Source organism: Scyliorhinus canicula, chromosome 15 (genome assembly GCF_902713615.1).
Source record: "Scyliorhinus canicula chromosome 15, sScyCan1.1, whole genome shotgun sequence".
NCBI classification, from domain to species: Eukaryota; Metazoa; Chordata; class Chondrichthyes; order Carcharhiniformes; family Scyliorhinidae; genus Scyliorhinus; species Scyliorhinus canicula.
Window position 1 is genome coordinate 137,969,404 of NC_052160.1, and position 24,211 is coordinate 137,993,614.

The 24,211-nt window shown below is 42.9% G+C and overlaps 1 protein-coding gene across 4 annotated transcripts in view; it reads right to left on the reverse strand.

Annotated features, from left to right (window-relative positions):
• Window positions 1–3,561: 3,561 nt before the first annotated feature.
• The window catches only part of LOC119977990 (S-adenosylhomocysteine hydrolase-like protein 1), a 108,635-nt gene continuing 87,985 nt past the window's right edge, over window positions 3,562–24,211 (reverse strand). For 3 of the 4 annotated variants that reach the window (XM_038819262.1, XM_038819264.1, XM_038819265.1), the window contains exons 7-17: window positions 22,499–22,605; window positions 18,173–18,289; window positions 15,622–15,685; window positions 14,168–14,256; window positions 10,864–10,934; window positions 10,091–10,185; window positions 9,218–9,316; window positions 6,974–7,042; window positions 6,397–6,475; window positions 6,025–6,145; window positions 3,562–4,802 (exon numbers count right to left, since the gene is read on the reverse strand). In XM_038819262.1, coding sequence (XP_038675190.1) covers window positions 4,796–4,802; window positions 6,025–6,145; window positions 6,397–6,475; window positions 6,974–7,042; window positions 9,218–9,316; window positions 10,091–10,185; window positions 10,864–10,934; window positions 14,168–14,256; window positions 15,622–15,685; window positions 18,173–18,289; window positions 22,499–22,605 — 918 coding nt within the window. In that variant the 3' untranslated portion in view covers window positions 3,562–4,795. Of the gene's footprint in view, window positions 4,803–6,020; window positions 6,146–6,396; window positions 6,476–6,973; window positions 7,043–9,217; window positions 9,317–10,090; window positions 10,186–10,863; window positions 10,935–14,167; window positions 14,257–15,621; window positions 15,686–18,172; window positions 18,290–22,498; window positions 22,606–24,211 lie in introns of those variants that run through there. The other variant, XM_038819263.1, reaches the window with a different exon arrangement.

Genomic DNA, 24,211 nt, shown 5'->3' on the forward strand with positions numbered 1-24,211 from the left:
GCCATCCAGATTCCCACCCACTTATTGGCTAAGGAATCGGGATCAAGGATCACCCAATTCGTAAGGCGCAAATCGAAGGACCGCCCAAAAGAGTGCGAAAACCCCCGAGTATAGGAAGAGTTTGCCATATGTTCGCTCTCTCTTGGCCCTGGTACCCCAGTCATGGCCATCGCCAAGTGCAGCAACACCAGAAGCAAGTCCAAGTTCAACGCCCGCTACGAGACGGATGAGCCCAGCTGAGCAGCAGTTACTCCTTCGAACCCGAGAGATCCAGAAATGAACAGCGGCCACTGTTTTCTGACCTAAGCCGGGTGCCCGAAGTTAAGTACAGGTTGTCTTAGTTGATAGGTGCAGTTAACAAGTAGTGTTTATGTTGCATGACTAATTGTGTGTAAATAAAGTACCCTTGACCTTCAACTAACTGGTGTTTGGCTCTTTGATCGATAGCCGGTTGAAACTTGTGGTGGTATACCTGGCGACTAAGCATTCGGACATAGATAACATAGAAAGAAGGGCAAATTCACTGATTGCCATAATTGGAGCAGAGCCACAGAAAAGACCAAGTAGAAAGAAAAAGGACAACAGTGGGTGTTCAGTCATTGAGTTATATTCAAGACCAAAATCGAGAGACTCTTGGACACTAAGGGAATCCACGGCATGTCAGGAAAGAGTAAGAAAGTGGAGTCTATTTTGAAGTGCAGCCATGATCATGTTGGTGGAGGAACTCGTCGAGAGGTGGTTTGGTGGACTCTATTCTTACAGTGAATGAGTGGACAAAATCCAATGGAGTTGTGTAAAGGAAGGATACCCTGAGTGTCCATTGAGTTATCACCTCACTAACTTAGTAGAGTTTAGTATCGGAAGGCAAAAGGCGGACATCCTCGGGTGGGAACGGGTGAAAGGATTTCCCAAGTGTGCACCAAACAGTGCCTGCAAAGGCTGTAACACAAAAACCCACCCAAAATCTGTTGTCACTTAAAACATCATCGATGTGGATCCCCACGCTACAGATTGTGCATGCTGTAGAGGATTATCCTGCCACGTCTCTTCCATGCCTTGTCTCCCTTGGTACTGCCAAGATACACCATTGCAGGGATCAATGGGAAAGGACTGAATTAGTCATGGGTAAATGCCTTTGGCTTCACCTTTCCCCGCAGTAAGGGCAGATGGAGACACTGAAGAACAAAATGTCCATCATCTTCCTGGTTCATGAGTTGTACACCCCAGAAAACAGGGAAAAATCACAAATATAAGAAAACAAATACCCTATTCCTTAAAGCATAAATAATTTTAAATGAAAACAATCCGCCATCACAGATTTATGGCGGAAAGTTCTCATTTTATCGAAGGAGGATTTTAGCATTACCGTAGAAGCCAGCTGGAAACCCTTTCTATTTGTCCTTCAAACTAAATTACAAAATAAAACGTTGCCCGTCTACTGGGCAAACAGATGGATATAATTGGAACATCTGTCAAGTTGCTTTTTCAGATGTATAGATTAAAGGAGGATGCACCGCCTTTGAAGAACACTGCAGCCACAAAGCATTGGGGGCGGCACAGTAGCATAGTGGCTAGCACTGTCGCTGCACAACTCCAGGGTCCCAGGTTCGATTCCCGACTTGGGTCACTGTCTGTGTGGAGGCTGCACGTTCTCCCCGTGTCTGCACTTGTTTTCTCCAAGTGCTCCGGTTTCCTCCCACAGTCCAAAGATGTGCAGGTTAGGTGGATTGGCTATGCTAAATTGCCCCTTAGTGTCCAAAAGGGTTGGGTGGGGTTGCTGGGTTACAGGGATAGGATGGAGGTGTGGGCTTCGGCTGGGATGCTCTTTCCAAGGGCCGGTTCAGACTGGATGGGCAGAGTGGCCTCCTTCTGCACTGTACATTCTATGATATCCTTTTATTAGCAGGGATTGACTTTTGGGCAAGGTTTGGTGGATGCCAAGATGCAGAAGGGACATTCAATGAGAAGACCTCCTTGCCCGTCTCTGTGCACAGCCAGGATTGGGGTGGTCAGAACCCCTGGAGTGTTCCTGCCTTTCCTCTGCTACACTCTAGGCTGGGGGAGCTTCCCTTTTCATGCCAGGTTTTCTATGCTGCCCTCCGGCTCTGCTGTAGCCATTTACATACCCTCTTGATCAGTCTTTTGTCTGATTATCGCCTAGCTTTAACCCCCGGCATTTATTCACTCCTGCCGCTCTACGCCATCAGTGTTCTCTCCTGTGGTGTCGCTTTCCTTCTTCCGTCTTAAAACTAAGACTTGGGCCACCAATGTTCACCACCATGCTTTTATTTCCTACTTTAGTTCCCAGGGCAACGAGCATCAGACTTGGCAACAACAGTTCTCCCATCACTGGCAGTAAGATGATGACTGCTCCACCCCAAAAACAAATTTACCAGCTAGCAACCTGAGCCAGGACAACAACCCCTCCCCCAACAAGGGCAGATGCAGAGTCAATATCCTACTGTTAAGGGGGGGGGGGGGGGGGGGGGGGGGGGGGGGGGGAAGAGAACTGATTCCATACACGGGATGCCTCATTTATCCATAGAATCCTTATAGTGCAGAAGGAGGCAATTCCACCACCCATCGATTCTCACCGACGCTCCGAAAGAGCACCCTACCTAGGCTCACTCCCCTACCCTATCCCCATAACTCCGCCTAACCTGCACTATATTCTGTATTCTTCACCCACTATGTATTTATGTTGTGTATTTGCCGTCTATCCTATGTTTTTCACATATTGAACGATCTGCCTGGACTGTACGCAGAACAATACTTTTCACCGTGCCTCAGTACATGTGGCAATAAATCTAAATCTAATCTAAAATCAATTTAACAATTAGCTTTGCTGGCATTTCAGAATAGCATGGAACACCCACCTATTTTTCTGGTGGTGTGAGTGTGTGTGTGTGTGCATGTGCGTGTGTATAACAAGGAGGGAAATCTAGGAAAATAAAGTACAGATTTATCAGCGGAAACAGGATGGTGTGAACATTTTTAGCAAAGATTGGGTCAGACCTTTCCAAAAAGACAATCAAATTTATTCAAATGCTTTAACAAAAGGGACCGGATCAATACCTGGGCTGGTGGGAAAAGTTAGAATTTTTTTAAAAATTAAATGCAGCACGTTTTTGATCTAGAACATGCTGCCTAAAACAAAAACAGGTTTAGGAGTAACTTTCAAAAGCAAATTCATAAATACTTAAAAAGGCAAGATTTGAAGAGCGTCAGAGAAAGAGCGAGGGGTAGTGGGAGTAATCGGATAATACTTTCCCACGGCTGGCACAGGCATCTCTATACAGTACAATTGATGATTCAGCAAAATCTGCATCACAAATCAAAACAAGTTCGTTTTGCACATGTCGTGCCAAATTGAGACAGGAACAATTTTGAAAATATTGCAAGGGAGATTTATTTTCTCCCTTAACAATCTAACTCCAAACAAACAAACAAACACTTCATCATTCAGAGTTCTAATGTCTCCCCCTCTACATCAGGAGTTCCCAAATTAACACAGAGCCATTCTCACCCAGGTGAATCCCAGAAGACAACACAGAAGCAAGGTTTGATTGAAAAATCCTTCATGTTTCTACAATGATTTTTAAATTCTTTATTATTTTTTTTAAAATATATCTTTTTCATGTAACTGGAGTCAAGGTATTTTCTGGTCCCACTGTTGGGTCTACAACCTTAAGAGGCTCAATGGCATAAAAACCCACAGCATTACAGAGGTCACCAGCAGAATCCAGTGCTTGTTCATGGTCCAAAAAAAAAGCATTTGCAACACAAAAAGGCCCCATCACAAAAAAAGTACATAATAGCGGAAATGTTTTGTTTGTATACAGCAAGTATCTGTGGAATGTGAAGCCATCAAGACTCAACCCGAGATTGGTGCTCGTCACCACACACTCTATTTGGCACAATCTTATGACAAACTTTCTCTAATATGATTCTGTCGAAAATGTAACCATCTAGTATTGGAATACTGACACCTTAAAATTACTTGGTCTGTTAAACTGACAGATGTAAGCTTCTAATTTCCCTTGCCTGATCGATGATAATTTGCATCCTGAAGAGTAACATCTGGTGGTGCCAATACAGTAAAGCGCATATGTAAGGCGAGCATCGCATGAAAGAGGTGAACTCAAATTCTGCATGAACAAAACCATTCACATTTTTTTTTTGGCTGCACAGTGATATTTACAACTGGTTTCAGTACTGAATCGGGGTTTGATTAAAGGTTGATACTCATCATTTATTACAGTCAGCACTGGTTCCTGAAAAGAAACGAGTATCGTACAACTATATTGGCGACGACCAAATCGGTTTTCGATTGCCACCAACAAAGGGTTTTTTCTTTTTTTAAAAACATATCATTAAAACAAGAAAATCCTTTGGAACATTTGGAATTGAGCTGAAAGCTCAGGTCTTGGACCTGAACTAAACAGGAAAGACAAACAAAGATAATCGTTTTAAATTATTACAGTACTACTTGTTTGCACATCAATCATATACAGGCTCAAGTGATCTCATGGAGACTGTGCCGTCACAGACTGTGCGGTTACATCTCCCGGCAGTAATAATAAAATCATAACACTCATTTATAATTGGAGTATAGAAAAGAATATGCAAGCAAAAGACCAGGCTGTTAAAGGAATAAGATGCCTAGGAGTGCAGAAATGCTCTTCCAATACATTTAGCGAGCATTTAAACAGCTAGGCTGGCTCCTACTATACATTCTTCTACTGAGGTTTCAGACAACGTGCTCCTTCTTTCAATCATTTTGGTTCTGCTCCAGCTAATACCTGCAGGGGGGAGGGGGGCACAAAACATTGTTGTGTGTAAATGAGAGTCCTCTTGACAATTCTGTTAATGGTTAATACAGTTTGTGTTACCCCCTCCCTTTAAGCACAAATAATCGTACATCCTATCCTATTCCTTACATTAAAAATTACTCAATTAGTCTAAGCAATGATATTTTTACCACATTCAACGGAATATTGACCAACAAACCATTAGCGATTATTTTTATTTAAACAAAATTTAGAGTCCCAATTATTTTTTTCCAATTAAGGGGCAATTTAGCGCGGCCTGCACCTACCCTGCACATCTTTGGGTTGTGGGAGTGAGACCCACGTGGACACGGGGAGAATGTGCAAACTCCACACGGGACAGTGACCCGGGGCCGAACCCGGTCCTCAGCGCCGTACGGCAGCAGTGCTAACCACTGCGCCACCACTATTAGCGATTCTAAAGTTCACAGGCTGTGTGCACATGAATAATATATGTCGGAAGATAAGGCAATTGAGGCAAAACACAGAGGGATCATTATCAACACCAAAATAGTTGCTTCTGTTCAAATGTAATTACCCTTCAATGGGTAATTTCATAATAATTTATAAATTAAATAGAAAGGTCCTGCATTTGTGTTTACTTCTGCACAGTAAACTCCTAGTATGTTGTGATACGATGTTTACGTCAGTTTATTTATTGAATATTTGTGTTAACACTTCCCTCTCTCTGCAATTGCATTCCCACATGATGGGGTATTCATTTAAGAGGAGATCTGGGCATCAGACCTCCCTGTAGACTTGGTATTAGTTACTGAATGAGATGGTTACAATTCTTCCTTTCAGGATTTGTTGGGGTGATACCAATGGATACGGATCCTAAATTGCGGAACGAGCCATTATTTTGTGAAGGTGTGAGCTTTTGAAGGGAAAAGTCATAGTAAGTTTACTTTGAGCTCCCTCTGATGGCTCAGTTGGTAACGGCAGTCAAGGGAAAGCTGACTATCTGGATTTCTGCCACTTACGTAGCACTTCACACCAGAAATCTGAGCCACAACAGCAAATGAGATTCACGTATACAATTATATCAAATGTTCAGTGTTTTTGCAATGAAAGAATTCCGTGCAGAGGAAATTTAGTTTCTTCAAGTCAACACTATTAATAACTGCATGGTGAATCTTCACCAATTCCACTAAATGTATGCATTGATGTTAGGATCCATTATACAGAAGTTTACCTGTAGTAATTAGGTTTGAAGGGTCCGTTTTTGTTTAGGCCGAGATATTTTGCCTGATCATCTGTCAACTCTGTCAAGTGTGCATCAAAGGTTGGCAGATGCAAACTGGCAACGTACTCATCTGTAAGGAGACAAGATTTATTTACAACCAGAGAGTGGGTAGAAGTGTTAAATAACAGATTCAAGTCACTTTGGGAACTCAAGACAATTGCGTTTCCCAGCTGTTGACTGAAATACGTAGCAGGGTAACTAAATGCGTGAAACTTTCTCTAGAATTTTAGTGCCACAGTAGCACTATATGATGCATGTTTGTAGTCCTCTCATTTTTGATCTAAGATGCAGCTCTGCAATGGAAAGCACAATACTACATACCCATCTTTTTAGGCAGAAGATACACGTCTTGTTTGTAGCGCCCCTCAGGAGCATTGTAGAGCTCTATCAGAGCCAATGCCTGCACAGAAATCGCAACAGGTTAGTAACTTGTATGTGCTAAACAGGATTGATATAAAGCCACATATTTTCCAACTCACCTGAGAATTCCATTTTGTAAAACATTGTTTAAATTTTGCTGCTTACATATCAACATTGTCCATTAAACAAATGCAGTGCCTCGGTAGCTGCATCGTGAGATCACTGGGTCTTGTGGCCAGGAGACCTGTGATCTGCTAGCTTTGACTGATGCTTGCTTTTGAACTCATTTAACAGGGCAGTTATTACAGAGTAGCTGTCCGTCTTTGTCATGCATAATGTTTTAGAGATAGAAGACATTTGTTCATTATTTCTAAGCAGTGCTGCCCAAGAGGCAAGAGAAGCTATCACTTGGCTATAATGTAATATACAGAATACACAAGATACAGAACCAAATACCAACATCAGACTGCAAGAGGGCTATCCTGCACTGCAGTTAAATTATTAAATTATATACTGGAGTTCCTATCTAGTCACCTACCTGAGTGGTTGCTGTGATTGAAAGCACAAAAGTGGGAACAGTTGAGCAGCTCAAGTTTAGAAGGCGGCCCTGAGGAAAAAGAGAGTATTTCTTAAATTGACATCCTAAACCATACACTGGTTTACATTAATCCTTAGCTGCTATAGTTGACGAGTAAGCTACTGGCAGGCAGCACAAGCATTCTGTAGAAACGAGCATAAAAGGCACAAAGGGTACGAGCTACTGTAACAAACCTCTGTTGGCAGCAGCAAGTCATCCCCTCTCTTGCAATAATTTACTGCAAGTTCCTGACAATCCCTGAAAATAATCCGATACAAGACCCGCAATTTCATCAGTTTAATTACAGTGCTTTCACTTCTCAAACCTGCACGTTTCCCAGTCTGATGCCCATGCACAGAATTCAGGCCAGAGGAAGTACCAGCATTCTCTTTTTCAGGCTTCATCTAATCCGACGCCACAATCAGGTGCGAGGAGGCAAGATTTGTGATCCAAACTGATCCACTTATTGATCTTTCCACCTCTCCCCCTTCCAAGGCTCACTTGGCAATCCTACAAAACTGGAGCTTTAAGCTTGCTGCATATATTCTCTGAATCCTGCAATGGGTAGTTTCCCCTCCGCAAAGGCAGCCCGCCAGCTGTGATCATAAAAACCTACAAATGTTTTCAGAGTGCCTCCATCTTGAGGTACACTCCCAGTCTCTCACCTATAGTGGCAGCACCCACCTCTCCTGGTGGCACTGTCAGGGCTCATGGGGCACTCTCATTGACCTACCTGCCTGCACAGCACTCCGCTGTCCTCAACTGAAGGGGCTCCTTCAGGCAACCTATTAATTGGCCACCTCCTGGAAAATTGTGCAAGCAGGCGAACCGCAGAAACCATTGGTGTTGGGTTCCAGAAATGGTCCTCATCTGCCTTTAAAAACTAACAGATTCCTCTCGCAGTGGTTGCTATTCTCTCTTTTATTTTACCAAAAGGTTGTTTGAACAGGAGCACAAGAAATAGGAACAGGAGCAGGCCATTCAGCCCCTCGAGCCTGCTCTGCCATTCAATAGGATCATGGTTGTTCCAACATTCCTCACGTCCACTTTCCTGCCCTTTCCACGTAACCCTTGATTCTCTTCCTGATCAATAATCTATCTCAGCCTTAAATATACACAAGGACTCTCAACGCTGAGAAGAAATTCCTCCTCATCTCGGTCTTAAATTGGCTGCCCTTTATTCTGAGACTCTGCCCTCTGCTTCTAGACTCTCCCATCAGAGGAAACATTCTCTCAGCATTTACCCTGTCACACCCCTTAGAATCCCACATATTTCAATGTGATCACCTCTCATTCTTCTAAATTCCAATGAGTAGAGTCCCAACCTATTTAACCTTTGCATATAAGACACTCCCTCCATATCGGGGATCATCGAGTGAACCCTCTCTGAACCTCCTCCGATGAAATAATATCTTTCCTTAAAAAAGGGGATCAAAACTGCTCCCAGTCCTCCAGACGTGGTCTCACCAGTACCTTGGACAATCACAGCCAGACTTCCCGATTCTTAGACTCCAACCCTCTTGAAATAAGGGCCAACATTCCATTAACCTTCCTGATTACCTGCAGCAACCGTGTGCTAGCTTTCTGTGTTTCGTGCACAAATACCCCCAAGTCCCTTGGTGTTGCAGCTTTCTGTTGTCTTTCTCCATTTAAGTAATACCCTGCTCTTATGTTCTCTCTTCCAAAATGAACTTCACATTTTCCCACATTATACTCCATTTACCAACCGTTTGCCACTTACTTAACCTATCAATATCTCTTTACAAACTGTTTGTATCCCTCTCACAACTTGTCTCTCCATCTATTTTTGCGCCGTCTGCAAATTTGGCTGCAGTACATTTGGTTCCTTCCTCCAGGTCATTAATATATATTGTGAACAGTTGGGGTCCCAGTATTGATCCCTGTGGAACTCCACTGGTTACAGGTCACCAACCTGAAAAAGAACCCCTTTATCCCCACCCGCTGTTTCCTGCCCATTAGCCAATTCTCTATCCATGCCAGTAAGAAGCTACCAGAGGGCTTTCTACACCAACCGAGCTACATCCAAATAAAACTCTTGTCTTCAGCAATGGACGAAAGCAATATCCACCTTGTAATTCGCAGCAGCATTGTACCACAATATTATGATCCCCAAGACTGGCATAAGCTAGCTTGAACTTATTCCTGTACAGATTCTTCCAATAAAACAGAATGAAGAGCACAAACCTCAGCTAAAAGCACAACACGCTTCCCATCAGGCCAAATCACGTGGTCAACTTGAGATCGTACACGCTCCCATGTCAATTCTGGAGTACGAAGGCTAGCCTGCAATAAAGATTGGCAATGATAAGTAGATAGGAATATTACAAAATGTAAATCAGTAAAACCATTGGGAAAATGAGCAAAAATGGAGAATATTCCATTTTACCGTCTAACTACTTGTATTGATATTTAGTTTAACCAATAATTACTCTTAACTTGGTAAAAGCTTTTGACATAGCAAATTGTGAAGCTAATTATTTTTGTAAAACAAAGATTGCACATGATCATAATGCCAAGTAGCATTACCACTGTAACACATACAGATTAAGAGCAGAGCTAGCATCCATTAGACTCCTGAGCAGCACCTCCCGGGTGCCTATCCCCACCACCTGGAAAGGCAGAGGTAGCACGGCAGCCCTGTCGCCTCTGGGTTCCTCACTGGATACACACACCATCCAAATTGGACATACATCAGCGTTCCTTCATTTTTGCAGAGTTGGGAGTCCAGTGGCTCATTGACTCGCAGCACGTTGGGATTGCCTTTTTGAACGGGAGGGAAATAAGCTTGCAGGTTGGCACGGATTGAGGGGGGGGGGATGGGCCTGACTGAACTGCACTAGAAAGAGCAGACTTTGACTCACTGGGTCAAATGGTCATCTTCTATGCTGTTTTACTGCTGTGACTCTTTCTATAACCTCAAAATAGAAGGCCAATTGTGCCCGTCTGCGTCACAGCTCCACAAGCAGCCATCTATTTCACATCCCAATCCCCTGCAACTTTAATATCTTTCTCAGGAGTTCAACGTCACGGTGCAAGCGTGTGATAACTTTTCCTTACCACATCAATTTCCGTGTTGGAATGCCCCATGTTGCAGACAATACAGCCATTCTTCATTCGGTCAAGCTGTTCCCGAGTAACCACATTTTTGTTCCCTAAAAATAAAACGTAAACAGAAAAGTACACAATATGCGAGCACAGCCATGACCATCTACACCGGATACACAAACTAAATAAGCAATTTACAACATGCATCATAAGAGTACTGTATTCATTCACAGCTGGTTATGGAGGAGCATGATGCAGCAGCTCTACAATCATTATTATAATCATTAAAAAGTCAATTTGACAACATGACATATGTCATTAAATATCAACATCCACAGTGTGCGTGATACTTGCTTCTGGTAACAAAGCAGAAGAAATTGTAATTTAAAACAAAATGGAAAAAAAACCCCACAAAATGCAATAAATTTGAGGTTTATAAAAAAAATAATTGTTTAATATCTCTTCTTTTCAATGAAATTAAATGCTCACACGAGACAGAGTACCAAAACCCTGAGTCTACTAGAGTCGGATATAGGGGTGCAGCCCAGTCACATCTAAACAGTACATGCAGTAAATTCATCGAACTTTTTAATTCACCTCTGTCACTATCAAATTTCTTCAAAATATATATTTTCAAGCGCATTTTTCAGCGTGTCACCATTTTTGCCTTCCCCTACCCGATACTCTTTTCCAAGCATAATTTGCAAGAACAAGTAATAATAGTAGACTGGGCTGCTAATTAAGCTGTTGTGCATGTTGCAAGTACATCTGCGGCACTCCAGTACCTGTGCAGGTAATGATCAAATCCCCCTGTCGTACAACTTCATTCAGTTTCATCACACGAAATCCGTCCATACTATAGGAGAAAAACAAAAAAGTTCAATTAAAATAAAGCACTAAATGCCTTTATGTGGCAAAAAGCAAAAAAAAAAAATTGAGGCAAAGGTCAAGTTCCTTGCAATTTAATCATATCACAGTGAAGACTGGTGACTCTCAGTGCTAAATCGTATTTTTAATGTTAATGATGACCTATAGTCTAGTTGCTTTAAGTATCCATCTCGGTTGAGGTCCAGACAGTTTGCCTCTTTAGTCAGTTCTGTCAGATGGACTGAATATATGTTTGAGCAGCATAGAAACATAAGAAACAGGAAGAAGGGTAGGCCAATCCATAAGGGTTGCCCTTCGACAATCAACTCTACTCTCCCACCCTAACCCCATATTCCCTTAGTGTGCAAAAATCTATCCATCTCAGTTCTGAATATATTTTGTTACCCGAACATCCATTGCCCTCCTGAGCAGAAAATTCTAAAGATTCACAACCTTCATTGAACAGATTTCTCCTCACCCCTGTCCTAAATGGCAACGCTCTAATGCCAATCCCTAGTTTAATCCTCTCCAGACAGGGGAAAATAGCCTCTCAGCATTTACCCTGTCAAACACTCTTTTAGAGTTTTGGATGTTCAACAATCTTGCAAACTCGAGGGAATATTGGCTAATTATACTCGATCTCGCCCATAAGAACATTTTCACTTCAGAAATCAATCCAGCAAACCTTTGTTGCACACTTTTTAAGGCAACTAAATCATTCCTTGGGTAAGGAGACAAAAAGGTACACAGATGGTCTCTCCAAAAGCTCCATATAATGGCTGAAAGACTTCCTAATACTTGTACTTCAAACTCCTTGCAATAAAGGCCGACACGCCACATTTGACTTCCAAATTTGTTTGCTGTCCTTGCAGGTTAACTTTGCAATTTGCATGCATTACCAGGTACTAAAAGTTCTTGAACCAAAGTAAAATGATTGATTGGACAATAGATCAAGCGATTATTCATCAGTTAAGTGCACACAATTGTAAGCTCGTCGTAATAAATTTAGTCATCTATGAATGAATCGTTCAATATCACAATGGGATTAAGTCAATTTGTTGCACAATTTGGAGATCACTAAAAATATCCGCAAATCAGTCATTTTGTTATTTTTTAAAACTTATTTTCCTCCAGGTCAAGTTTCTCTCTTTTCCTCCGGAACCCGCTAATAACGAGAGGGATGCAACTCCACTGGTGACATTTGCCTCAAGCACATATCCCAAGTGACCATTCAACCTGTTACTCGTGAAATCTGAAGAACCACTGCTGGACGTAATTGCGTCCGCAGCAGGAGGTCATTGGATAGTGATCAAGAAGAAAGGTCGGGGGGCAGCACGGTGGCCTAGTGGTTAGCACAACCGCCTCACGGCGCTGAGGTCCCAGGTTCGATCCCGGCTCTGGGTCACTGTCCGTGTGGAGTTTGCACATTCTCCCCGTGTCTGCGTGGGTTTCGCCCCCACAACCCAAAAATGTGCAGGGTAGGTGGATTGGCCATGCTAAATTGCCCCTTAATTGGAAAAAATAATTGGATAATCTAAATTTATAAAAAAAAAGAAGAAAGGTCGGCGATGATTCTTTTCCTTCCCTGAGCCAGGTGAGGCAGAGTGACTGAATATCAGCTAACAACATGAAGGGGGGGGGGGGGGGGGAAGAGAACTCATGGCTAGTCAAAATTCACTGAATCGTGAGGAGAGTGCAACCTGTCCCTTTCGGGTGTGGAGCGGGGGAAAATGACTTTCAGTTTTCACCCCTCTACACGTGTCTATACACTTGCCCTTCGCGACTGCCTCTCATACCGCGTCCAAAAGATTAATACAGCAGCATTGATTGCGCCATCTTCTGGCTGGTGAGGGAGCCAAAGCTAATTATTCAATCAAAGGTAGAATCTCACGTTAGATCTACCTTATTTGCCTAGAAATGTATAAACGTGTCTTCTCAAAAGTAGATTGGCGGCCACGTAATTTATGGACGATTTGTTTACTCTGTTGTTGGTGCATCAAGGTTCTGGGTTTGATCACTGGTTTATGTCAAATTAGCTGCCGTCTCCTCTTTCGAACAATAAAACTGACCTACACTTGCTGGTATAGGAGGGGAAACAATCAACAAGATTGATATCCAGTGATATCTACTAGAACCAGTAGAATGCTGATTTTAGGCAAGGAAAAGGTCAGGCTTCATTTTTGATGGCCCAGCTGATCAAACGACCTGTTGACCCTCATATCTTCAGAATTCAAACGGTTGATGTTGCACCCAAAAAAGATGTCAAAAACTGCTAAGGAGCAAAATTTATGTTTTTTTTAATATAAACTCCTTCATTACCAAAAAAAAAAACATGGCTTTTGAAACAGTCCTCCTTTTCTTTGTGTGATATCTACAAATGTACATGACGTGGGATTCCCCCCCCCCCCCCCCCCCCCCCCCCGGCCCGGCAGCCTGTGCCGTATGTTCTGGCAGTGGAGGCGATCCATCATTGGCTGCCGATGATTTTCTTCTTTTATTTTAATTTAGAATACCCAATTAATTTTTTCCAATTAAGGGGCAATTTAGCGTGGTCAATGCACCTAACCTGCACATCTTTGGGTTGTGGGGGCGAAACCCACGCAAACACGGGGAAAATGTGCAAACTCCGCACGGACAGTGACCCAGAGCCGGGATCGAACCTGGGACCTCAGCGCCGTGAAGCAGCAGTGCTAACCTACTGAGCCACCGTGCTGCCCTTGTCGATGATTTTCTTGTCCCGCTGATGTCTACGGGGTTTTATGTGCCCCTGCACCCTTGCCGCGAGGAATCGTCCATCAGTGGGTACAGCCGTAAAGATTTCAACCTTGTAGTTGCAGTTTAATGACAAATGCAGGTAAAGATGATTGTACCTAAACACAGGATCATTCTCAGCCCATAGGGTTCTTGGCAATTAAAAGAAACAGCACTTTCAATGTTGAAGCTATCCTGCGTTGTTCAATCCTGAACCAAACCAAGAAACATCAATCGGACGTAACATTTCTGAGGGAGGTATCGCAAAAAGGTAGTTGACTAAATGGGGCAGAAATTAATCCACAACTAAACAGTTACCATATCAGGTGCAAGGAAATAAAATAACTTGTACATTGGATATATTTTGCTCAGTTTCACCTTAAGGGCTCTGCTAACCCCCTAGTTCCCTTAGCCAAGATAGCTGAAGTTTGAGCACGAAGCTACAATAAGCATTGAAAACAGTCGTCTTACCAAGCCTGTAAAGCACAAATTGGATCAATCTCGGTCACATACACAATAGCACCCAGAGCCTTCAGAGCAGCGCAGCAACCTTTCCCGACCTAGAAAAATGTCAAAAGATTTGCATTATTAATGCGTTCCTCCCCCCAACTCGAGGAGCAGCAAATAAGATCTACGGAATTCTGTTATTGATGCTTGGTTTACTGCAAACTATTTCAAAAGCAAAGTTCAAATCACGAAGGATAGAAATTTGAAATGAATTTTGAAAATACGGGATATAAGCTAATGTCAGCCAGTTAAAGAAAGCATGCAGCAGAGAACCAAGCCAGCTGGCCCATACCACCTCTCTTCACTAGCCCTTCTACTCCCTCCACCCTCATCTGTTTACCCACCTTCCCCTCAAGAACATCGGAATGAGAAAGGCAGGCTGGCATTTCAGAATTTGGGACAAAGCTTTGCACCACTTCGTCCTTTGCGGCTGACTGACGGCATTTTTCAGCCATTTCTCTTGAATCGACATTTTTAACAAGGGAGTTCCTAATGCCGCTTTCTTTTCCCTGGGGGCCGCTTTAGCTCAGTTGGTTAGACGGACGGCTGGCTCGTGATGCAGAGCGAGGCCAGCAGCGTGGGTTCAATTCCCTTACCGGCTTGAGGTTATTCGTGAAGGCCCTGCCTCCTCAACCTTGCCCCTCACCCGAGGTGTGGTGATCCTCAGGTTAAACCACCACCAGTCAGCGCTGCCCCTTTTCCCTAAATTCAGAACCAGTAAAGCTATTTTGACAGCTCTCCACATCTTCCACAGCTTTACTCACAACTACATTATACCGGATATGGAAAATAAGCACGCATGTGGGACAAGCTGCATTTAATTTTTTTGTATTCTTTCTCTAAACACATTCTCTAGATAGGTTACAGTACATTAAAGCAACAACCAATGATGCATTAGCGACAGCTTCCGCACCGCAGGCTGACATAGAAGGGGGGTGCGGCTGAGCGAATCCTTAGTAGAACTTTCAAGTGCATTCCTCACACCCGAAACATAACCTTGGTTACGTCAGTTTTGCAAGGAACACGAATCATTCTGCTATCTTTCTGTGATGGCTGATCTCCTACTTGTAGAAGGAAACCAACTCTCAACACTTGTGCAGTAATAGCTTGTTGAGAAGTCGCAACACTTTTTCATTGATGTACAACAGCTGCCACAGCACCAACAACACAATCCAAATCAATGCAAATATGCTCTCAGGACAGCTTAAAAATCAAATAGCCAATGATCCAATGTTTCCATAGTGACCATGCAAATATTACAAAAATCAAGATCAGTAATCTGCAGCAAATTGGAATGGCTGGTAATTGACAATATGCAAAGCAAAAATTGGATTGAAAACAAAATATGAAAATCTATCATCGGGTGAATTAAGTGTCCATTTATTTACAGAAGTACCAGGAGGTAGGCTGGACATTACCTCTCCATATCCACATATTACCACTTGCTTTCCACCGAACATCACATCTGTTGTTCTCTTTAAGCTGGCAACAGAACACAGAAGCAGATGATGAGATTCATAGTTCATGAACTGTGTGAGAACTGCAGATCTGTAACTTAGGCCAACTTTTTTGATGTAAATTTCTCTGGGCACACTGGGGGCTCTTATGTTAGTCAGTATGCTCAAAGGGAACTCGCTTCCTTGACAGGACTGGGTGATGTTAGCTGGTGTAGTAGAATGGATGCCATAATGGCCAATGTTCCTGAGCTACGAAGAGCAACAAAACCAGCAAAGCAGCAGTTCCTGCTTCAGATCCAGTGAGGCACTTGGGATTAAACACAATGCCAACAACCTGTCTGCCAGCATAAACCCAAATTCCCATAAAAAAAATAACTGAAACCAGACAGACATATCCACCAGGAGACACTTCCACCAGGAGATACACCCACCAGGAGATACACCCACCAGGAGACACACCCACCATCAGAGCATCTTCAGGTGAAGAGAAAAGCAAATAACTGAGCAAGGGGGGGGGGGGGGGGGGAGTGAACAATGTCACAGCGCACTTTCAATTCATACCCTGAATTAGAAAGAGTTTAGGGATTCTTAGTGATTTTTCAATATTTCGTTAAGTTTTAGCAGCTGCTTTTATTGGGACATTAATGTCACCAGCTCCTGACATGTGAATTTCACACAGTCAATGGCAATATTAAAGTAAATACGCTGGAATTACCAGGTGACAATGTGTTTCGTTTTTGATACCTGATCATCCTGGCTACCAGTTTAATCAAATAAAGCTTCCTTTACTGCCCCGATTCACAATGTGGGACTCCCACATTAGGAGATGTGATGGGGATGGGGGGGGATTGGTGCGGAGCTGCACACTAACCTACATCAAGCAGCCAAGTAGGTTCACAAATCAAAACTGAGCTCCCTCATCCAAGGATTTCTAATAAAAATCAAAATTTTACCATTTACTGCTTTTAGTATTTATTAAAATAATTCTACATGTCTACAGTTGAATATAAACAAATATACAAATTAGGGGCAGGAATAGGCCGATTGGCTTTTGAAGCTGCTCCAGCATTTGATAAGATCATGGCCAATCTGATTGTGCTCTCTACTTCCGTGTCTACCCCCTGTACCCTATGACTCCCTTGTTAGTCAACAATTCATCTAACTCAGCCTCGAAAATATTCAATGATCCAGCTTTCACAAACAAATAACCTCAAAAATAAATTCTACCTGCATCATAAATGGGGTTCTAGCCGCTCGAATAAGGGGAAACATCTCTTCAGCATTTACCCTGTTAAGTCCCCTCTTATATACTTCAATAAGATCATCTTTCATTCTTCTAAACTCCAATGTATACAGACCCAACTTTTCATCCTAAGAAAACCTCTTCATCCCAGGAATCAGTAGAGTGAAAATGCCCCACTAATCTTGACAATCTAAAACTGATCCGTTTATGCCTATTTGGTTTCCTGTTACTAACCAATGCTCTATCAAAGTTAATATGTTACCCCCCCCTGCACCGTGAGCTCTTATTTTGTGCAGCAGTGTTTTTGTTTATGTAGAATCCCCACAGGCGGCCATTCAGCCCATCGAGCCTACAGCGACCCTCTGAAAGAGCACCACACCCAAGTCCACATCCCCCCAGCCTATCCCGGTAACCCCACCTAACGTGCACATCTTTGGACTGTAGGACGAAACCGGAGCACCCGGTGGAAATCCACGCAGACACGGGAAGAAAGTGCAGACTCCGCACTGACAGTCACCGAGGCAGGGATTGAACCCGGGTCCCTAGCGCTGCGAGGCAGCAGTGCTAACCACTGTGCCACCGTCCCTCCGTTAATGTGGCACTTTGTCAAATATCGTTTGGAAATCCAAGTGTAGGACATCCACACGTTCCCTTTCATCCACTGTGCTTGTTACCTCCTCAAAAGAACTTTGATAAATAAGTCGAAGGCAATATTCCTTTCACAAAACCGTACTGGCTCTACGTGAATCGCATTAATATTTTCTAAGTGCCCTGCATAACTACTTTGATAGATTCTAGCATTTTCCCTATGACAGATGTTAACTAACTGACCTGCAGTGTCCTGACTGTCTGCCTTGCTGCTTAAAAGAATCTGACAAAATTGCAATATTTCATCTGCCCTGTAGATAATAAACCTTCCCTTCAGTAGGTAAATAAAGCATGGTTTGAGGGACATGTGTAGCGATCCATTGACAGAATCAGCATGGGGTACGGGCAAGAAAATACATGCTTTTTCAGACATAACACAGAGTCCCCAAAATGAGCCATGACTGCATTGCAAAACCCGAATTGCCAAATTAACAGAGCAAAACCAGTCTCGTCCATTCAGCAAGGCTTTTCTTGTAGCTTTTGTAATAAATTCTGTTTCGGTTACAAACATGAGAATATGGTCCTGCTGAAATGGAAAGGTTGGCACACACAAATTATTCACGTTAATTATATTTTTTTTAACTTTCCAAACAAAGAAAATTTTAAAACTGTATTGCTCACCCATCCAAGATAGACTCCCTGCAGCAGTAGAGGTTGTCAAATTTCTGTTTGGTAACAGAATCATTCACATTCATGGCTGGGACGCAGAGCTTGCCCGCCTTGGACAACTGATACAGTCTGAAACAAAACAAACCAAACACAAAACCTTAACGCATAACCATTTTGCCTAACCTTTGAAATACGTCACGGATACGGTTACAACCGAAGCTGGCGATATACGGCCGATATATCAGATTTATCCTGACTGTTTCAAAGTTGCTTTCTGGCTTTGTGTGTGCATGCAAGAGTACGTTCACAGAGTAGCATTCACACACTGATTATAATGTTAAAGTACTGATGGAATTTATCTCTTTGCTAACTGTGGCGAATTGGTCTTAAATTGCTTTTTTTTAAAAAAAACATATTTCTGTAGTGCTAGATTCCATTTTTTTTTTAATGTTTGCAAGCATGTTTAAACCTGGCTGCCTAAAATACTGATGTGAAGCATTAGTTATTCAAAAAGAGGGTTGTAAATGCACAATCTCAAACATATTCTCCAACTGCAAGAAGGTGGCTCCTCTTGACACCTGAAAGTCAATGGATCATTTCACGAAGGTGCTATAATAATAATCTTTATTAGTGTCACAAGTGGGCTTACACTGACACTGTTAATGAAGTTACTGTGAAAATCCCTCAGTCGCCACATTCCGGCACCTGTTCGGATACACAGAGGGAGAATTCAGAATGTCCAATTCACCCAACAGCACATCTTTCGGGACGAGTGGGAGGAAACCTCCTCGCAATCCCAACTAACCTTTCTGAACATTCAGGGCAATTTTAGCCTGGCCAATCCACCTAACCTGCACATCCTTGGACTGTGGGAGGAAACCGGAGCACCCGGAGGAAACCCACACAGACACGGGGAGAACGTGCAGACTCCGCACAGACAGTAACCCAAGCCGGGAATCGAACCCGGGACCCTGGCGCTGTGAAACAACAGTGCTAACCACTGTGCTACCACACTGCTCTTAACTAAGGTAATTGCATGAGTGTCCCCTAAACACAAATCGAAGAAGTATGCTCAACCTCTGGGTAGTGGCCCAACTGCTGGCATAGATGAACCATTTGTGTTAAATATTTAAGAGGACCTTTCTTGCTTGCTCTGTCTCTCATGGACAAAAAGAATAAATTTTTCACAGCACCAATAATCCATCTGAACTTTAAAAATTTGAAGTAGCCTCACTTCAAAATTTACTGATTGAAGGCCAGCTGTTTTTTTAAGAAAATAAGTAAATAAGCATTTTCCTTGCTTTCCATAATTGGGGAGTAACGGAAATTTGATTGTCTTATGAAAACTGCATACTGTTCATTCATGTAATCGTAAGACCACAAGATATTGGAGCAAAATTAGGCCATCCAACCCATCTAGTCTAGTCCACCATTCACTAATGGCTGATAGGTTTCTCATCCCCATTCTCCTGCCTTCTCACCGTAACCCCTGATCCACTTATCAAGAACCTATCTATGTCTGGCTTAAAGACACATTCCTCACCCTACCATCACCATCAAGCCAGGGATTCTACTATGGTTCAATGAAGAATGCAGGAAAACACGCTAGGAACAGCACTAAGATAACCAAAAGATTAGGTGTCAACCTGGTGAATTTACAGCACAGGACTATTTAAGTGCCGAACAACATAAGTTGCATGCGGTAGACAGAGCTAAGCGATTCCATAAACAATGGACAGATCTAAGCTCTGCCATCAGAACACATCTAGTTGTGAATGGAGGTGGACAAATAACCAACTCACTGGAGGACGAGGTTCCAGAAATATCTCTATCCTCAATGCTGGGCGAGCCCAACACATCAGTGCAAAAGATACGGTGAAGCATTTGCAACAATCTTCAGGCAGAAGTGCTGAACTGATGATTTATCTCAGCCTCCTGCAGAGGTCCCTGTACCATAGATGTGAGTCTTGGATTTGTTTATTGTCTTGTCTTCAGCCACTTTGAACTGAAGGCACTAGATACTGGGATACTGAAAAGGCTATGGGCCCTGACAACAATTTTATAATAGCACTGAAGACTTGAGCTCCAGCACGTCTCGCTCCCCTAGACAAGCTGTGTCTGTATAGCTACAATACTGACATCTTACCGGCAACGTGGAAAATTGCCCACGTATGTCTTGTACACAAAAAGGAAAAATCCAATCTGGCCACTTAGCACCCCATCAGTCTACTCAACCATCAGTAGTGATGATGTGGAGATGCTGGCGTTTGACTGGGGGGCACAGTTAGGGTGTTGGACTGGGGTGAGCACAGTAAGAAGTCTTACAACACCAGGTTAAAGTCCAACAGGTTTGTTTTGAGTCACTAGCTTTCGGAGCACAAAGCTAGTGATTCGAAACAAACCTGCTGGACTTTAACCTGGTGTTTTAAGACTTCTTACTGTGATCAGTAGTGATGGAAGGGGTCATCAACAATGCTATCAAGTGGCATTGCAGCTTAACAATAACTTGTTCACTGACACTCAGTTTGGGTTCTGCCAGGGTCACTCAGCTCCTGACCTCATTACAGTCTTCGATCAAACATGGACAAAAGAGCTGAACTCCAGAAGTGAGGGGAGAGTGACTGCCCTCGACATCAAGGAAGCGCTTGACCGAGTATGGCGTCAAGAAGCCCTAGCAAAACTGGAGTCAATGGTAATCAGGGGGAAAACTCTGCACTGGTTGAACTCATACCGAAGACAAAGAAAGGTGGTTGTGGTTGTTGGAGGTCAATTGTCTCAGTTCCAAGTTACCACTGCAGGAGCTCCTCAGGGTTGTGCCCTAGGTCCAATAACTCCAGCTGTTTTATCAATGGCCTTCCTTCCAGTCTAAAGTTAGGAAATGTGGTTGTTCGCTGATGATTGCACAATGTTCAGCATCATTTGTGACTCTTGTGTACAGAAGCGTCAATGTTTAAATGCAGCAAGACTGAACAATATCCAGGCTTGGGCTGATAGGTGGCAAGTTACATTCACACCACACTATCAATGAATATCTTCAACAAGAGAGAATCTAACCATTGTCCCTTGACATTCAATGGCATTACCATCACTGAATTCCCCACTATCAACATCCTGGTGGTTACAATTGACCAGAAACTGAACTAGACTAACCATATAAATACTGTGGCTACCAGGACAGGTCAGAGGCTGGGAATCCTGTGGAGAGTAACTCACTTCCTGACTCCCCAAAGCCTGTCTGCCAAGTCAGGCACATGATGGAATATTCTCCACTTGCCTGGATGAGTGCAATTCGAACAACATGAGAAACCCAAAACCATTCAGGATGAAGCAAACAGCTTGATTGATGCTCCATCCACAAATATTCAAACCCTCCACCGCCGACAAAGATTAGCAGCAGTGCACTGCATCTACAAGGTGCACTGCATCTACAAGGTGCACTGCATCCACAAGGTGTACTGCAGGAACTCATTAAGGCTCCTTAGGCAGCACCTTCCAAACCCACAACCACTACCATCTAGGACAAGGGCAGCAGAAACCTGGGAACCCCACCACCTGGAAGTTCCCCTCCATGTCACTCGCCATACTGACTTGGAAATATATCACCGTCCCTTCACTGTCATTGGGCCAACATCCTGGAAGTTTGGCAGCACGGTAGCATGGTGGTTAGCATAAATGCTTCACAGCTCCAGGGTCCCAGGTTCGATTCCCGGCTGGGTCACTGTCTGTGCGGAGTCTGCACGTCCTCCCAGTGTGCGTGGGTTTCCTCCGGGTGCTCCGGTTTCCTCCCACAGTCCAAAGATGTGCGGGTTAGGTGGATTGGCCATGATAAATTGCCCTTAGTGTCCTAAAAAATAAGGTTAATGGGGGGTGGCGGTTGTTGGGTTACTAGTATAGGGTGGATACGTTGGCTTGAGTAGGGTGATCATTGCTCGGCACAACATCGAGGGCCGAAGGGCCTGTTCTGTGCTGTACTGTTCTATGTTCTAGTGGGTGTACCTACACCACATGGACTGCAGCAGTTCAAGAAGGCAACTCACCACATTCTCGGGGGATATTAGGGATGGGCAATAAAAGGGCCCAGCCAGCAATGCCCACAACCCATGAATTAATAAAATAAACTATCTCACCTATTTATCCACTTTTTGGCACTCTCTGGAAAATCTTCAGCGACGACTGAGCGGGAAGTGGGGATCGTAGCTACTTTGTTCTTCCATTAACTACGGGTGGAACCACTATTTCCTACCACTCAACTGCCCCACTTTCCCTCTTACTGAAGATCTCAGATTACCAGTGGTCAAGGTGTTTCTTTTTAGCTGAAACCTTTTAGAATGTTCTCACCTGTGAACACCAGTCACACTCTCCTCTACAATGCCTCGGATTTTCTTAAAGACATTGGGATATTTCTTATAGACCCAGTGAGTCAAATCTCCACCATCATCCAGAATCTGTGAGGGAGAGAACAAAATACAGAAAAAAGATTGCCACTAACTTTTGCACAGTCAACAAAAGTCGGTAAATCAGCCAGAAAATATTTAGGCTAGAAGGAAAGGTCAAGGAAATTAGGTACAGATTAGGTAAAAGGCAAGGAGACTGCAAGGTCAATTTGTGTTAAGTTTTCAGTTCGATCGAGTTTCTGTTTGCGTTACGATTATACGTCCAACATCAATCGGACTGTAACTTGGAAAATTTTCATTATTTATTTTGTGACCTAGAATCATCAGTCCACACAGGCCCATTAATTTTTTTAAGTTTGCCGAATCTGCTTGACATGGCTTAGACTTTGTTCAAACACCACTGGAGTCAGTGCAGCGGACACAATTATCTCAGTCAAGGTTATACAACAGAGCTGAAAAGGAAAGATAAATTTTCCACACCTTACATTTTCATGGTGAACATTAACAGGGTTCCGGAGCCTATAAAATAATTCTATGATAAGATATCCTAAAAGAACATAATTTAATCTCAACTGCCGCAAGGTCACTCTTCTTTATACGACTTCCCTTTATCACACTCCCCACTCTAGATTTTAAAAGTCTTGATGGCTATAGGTACAATCTGTAATAAGTTACTATGCAGTGCTGTGAACATTTTGTTATGCAACAAATGCAATGCATTGGCACTCTATCTCCTCCTGGGGGCACTATTGACTAACAGCTACTTAAAATACTACCCTGTGCATTGGAGTAACCATTTGTAATGGCCTTACATTTTTATTAAATGAAATCGTATGGAAAACCTATTAATTTTAATAATTACAGTTCACTAAAGCAAAGAAACTTGCAATTAAAAGAAATGGATATCGCAGGTTGAAATGTCACGACATATCTTTCCACAGCGCTGTTTAAATTTCCCTGAATCAATAATTACTACATTGTGAAATCTTTTTCGAAAACGCTTATTATATTTTTTCAGGCTACCTAATCTCCTTGATCCAATTAAGAAAAGCTTAGTCATGTCTGAAGCACAATATGCTGAGGTTCTAAAGAATATGGATATTGTTTTTACCCCCACCATTACATATTATTATCTTGGACCAGGAACGCAAACGGTTTAAAGATTTGTAACTGGCCGTTTCCACATTTCCTGGCAGCTAGAGCTAGAGAAAGACAAAGTGCAGTCAGAGGACAGAATGAGAACAAAAGGGTATTTTGGAGATAATAGCAGGATTTGGTACGCATTAAGGCTGAAAGTCATATGATTACACCAGTCTTACAATTTGCAAGAAAGTACATGAAACTTCAGGTGGAGCTGAAAAGCATTGTGCCTCTACTATAGTTCTGGTTTAGATACATTGTCCTATAAACACTGGGGCCTGAATTTGAAAACTAGCCCCCAACTTGCATCGTGAAGATTCTAAATCACACAAAGAAGAACCGTTTTCTCCCCTCCATTTAATTGCAGATACAGCAGGCACGTGACACCATTTGGTGCAAACTAGTCTGAGAAGCCACAAGCAGAAAACATCATTCTGCCACATTCTCTGCCCAAGATTGGAGTTAATGGAAACACTGACAAAAGTTGAGAAACTCTTTGTTTCCCAGCAGTGACATT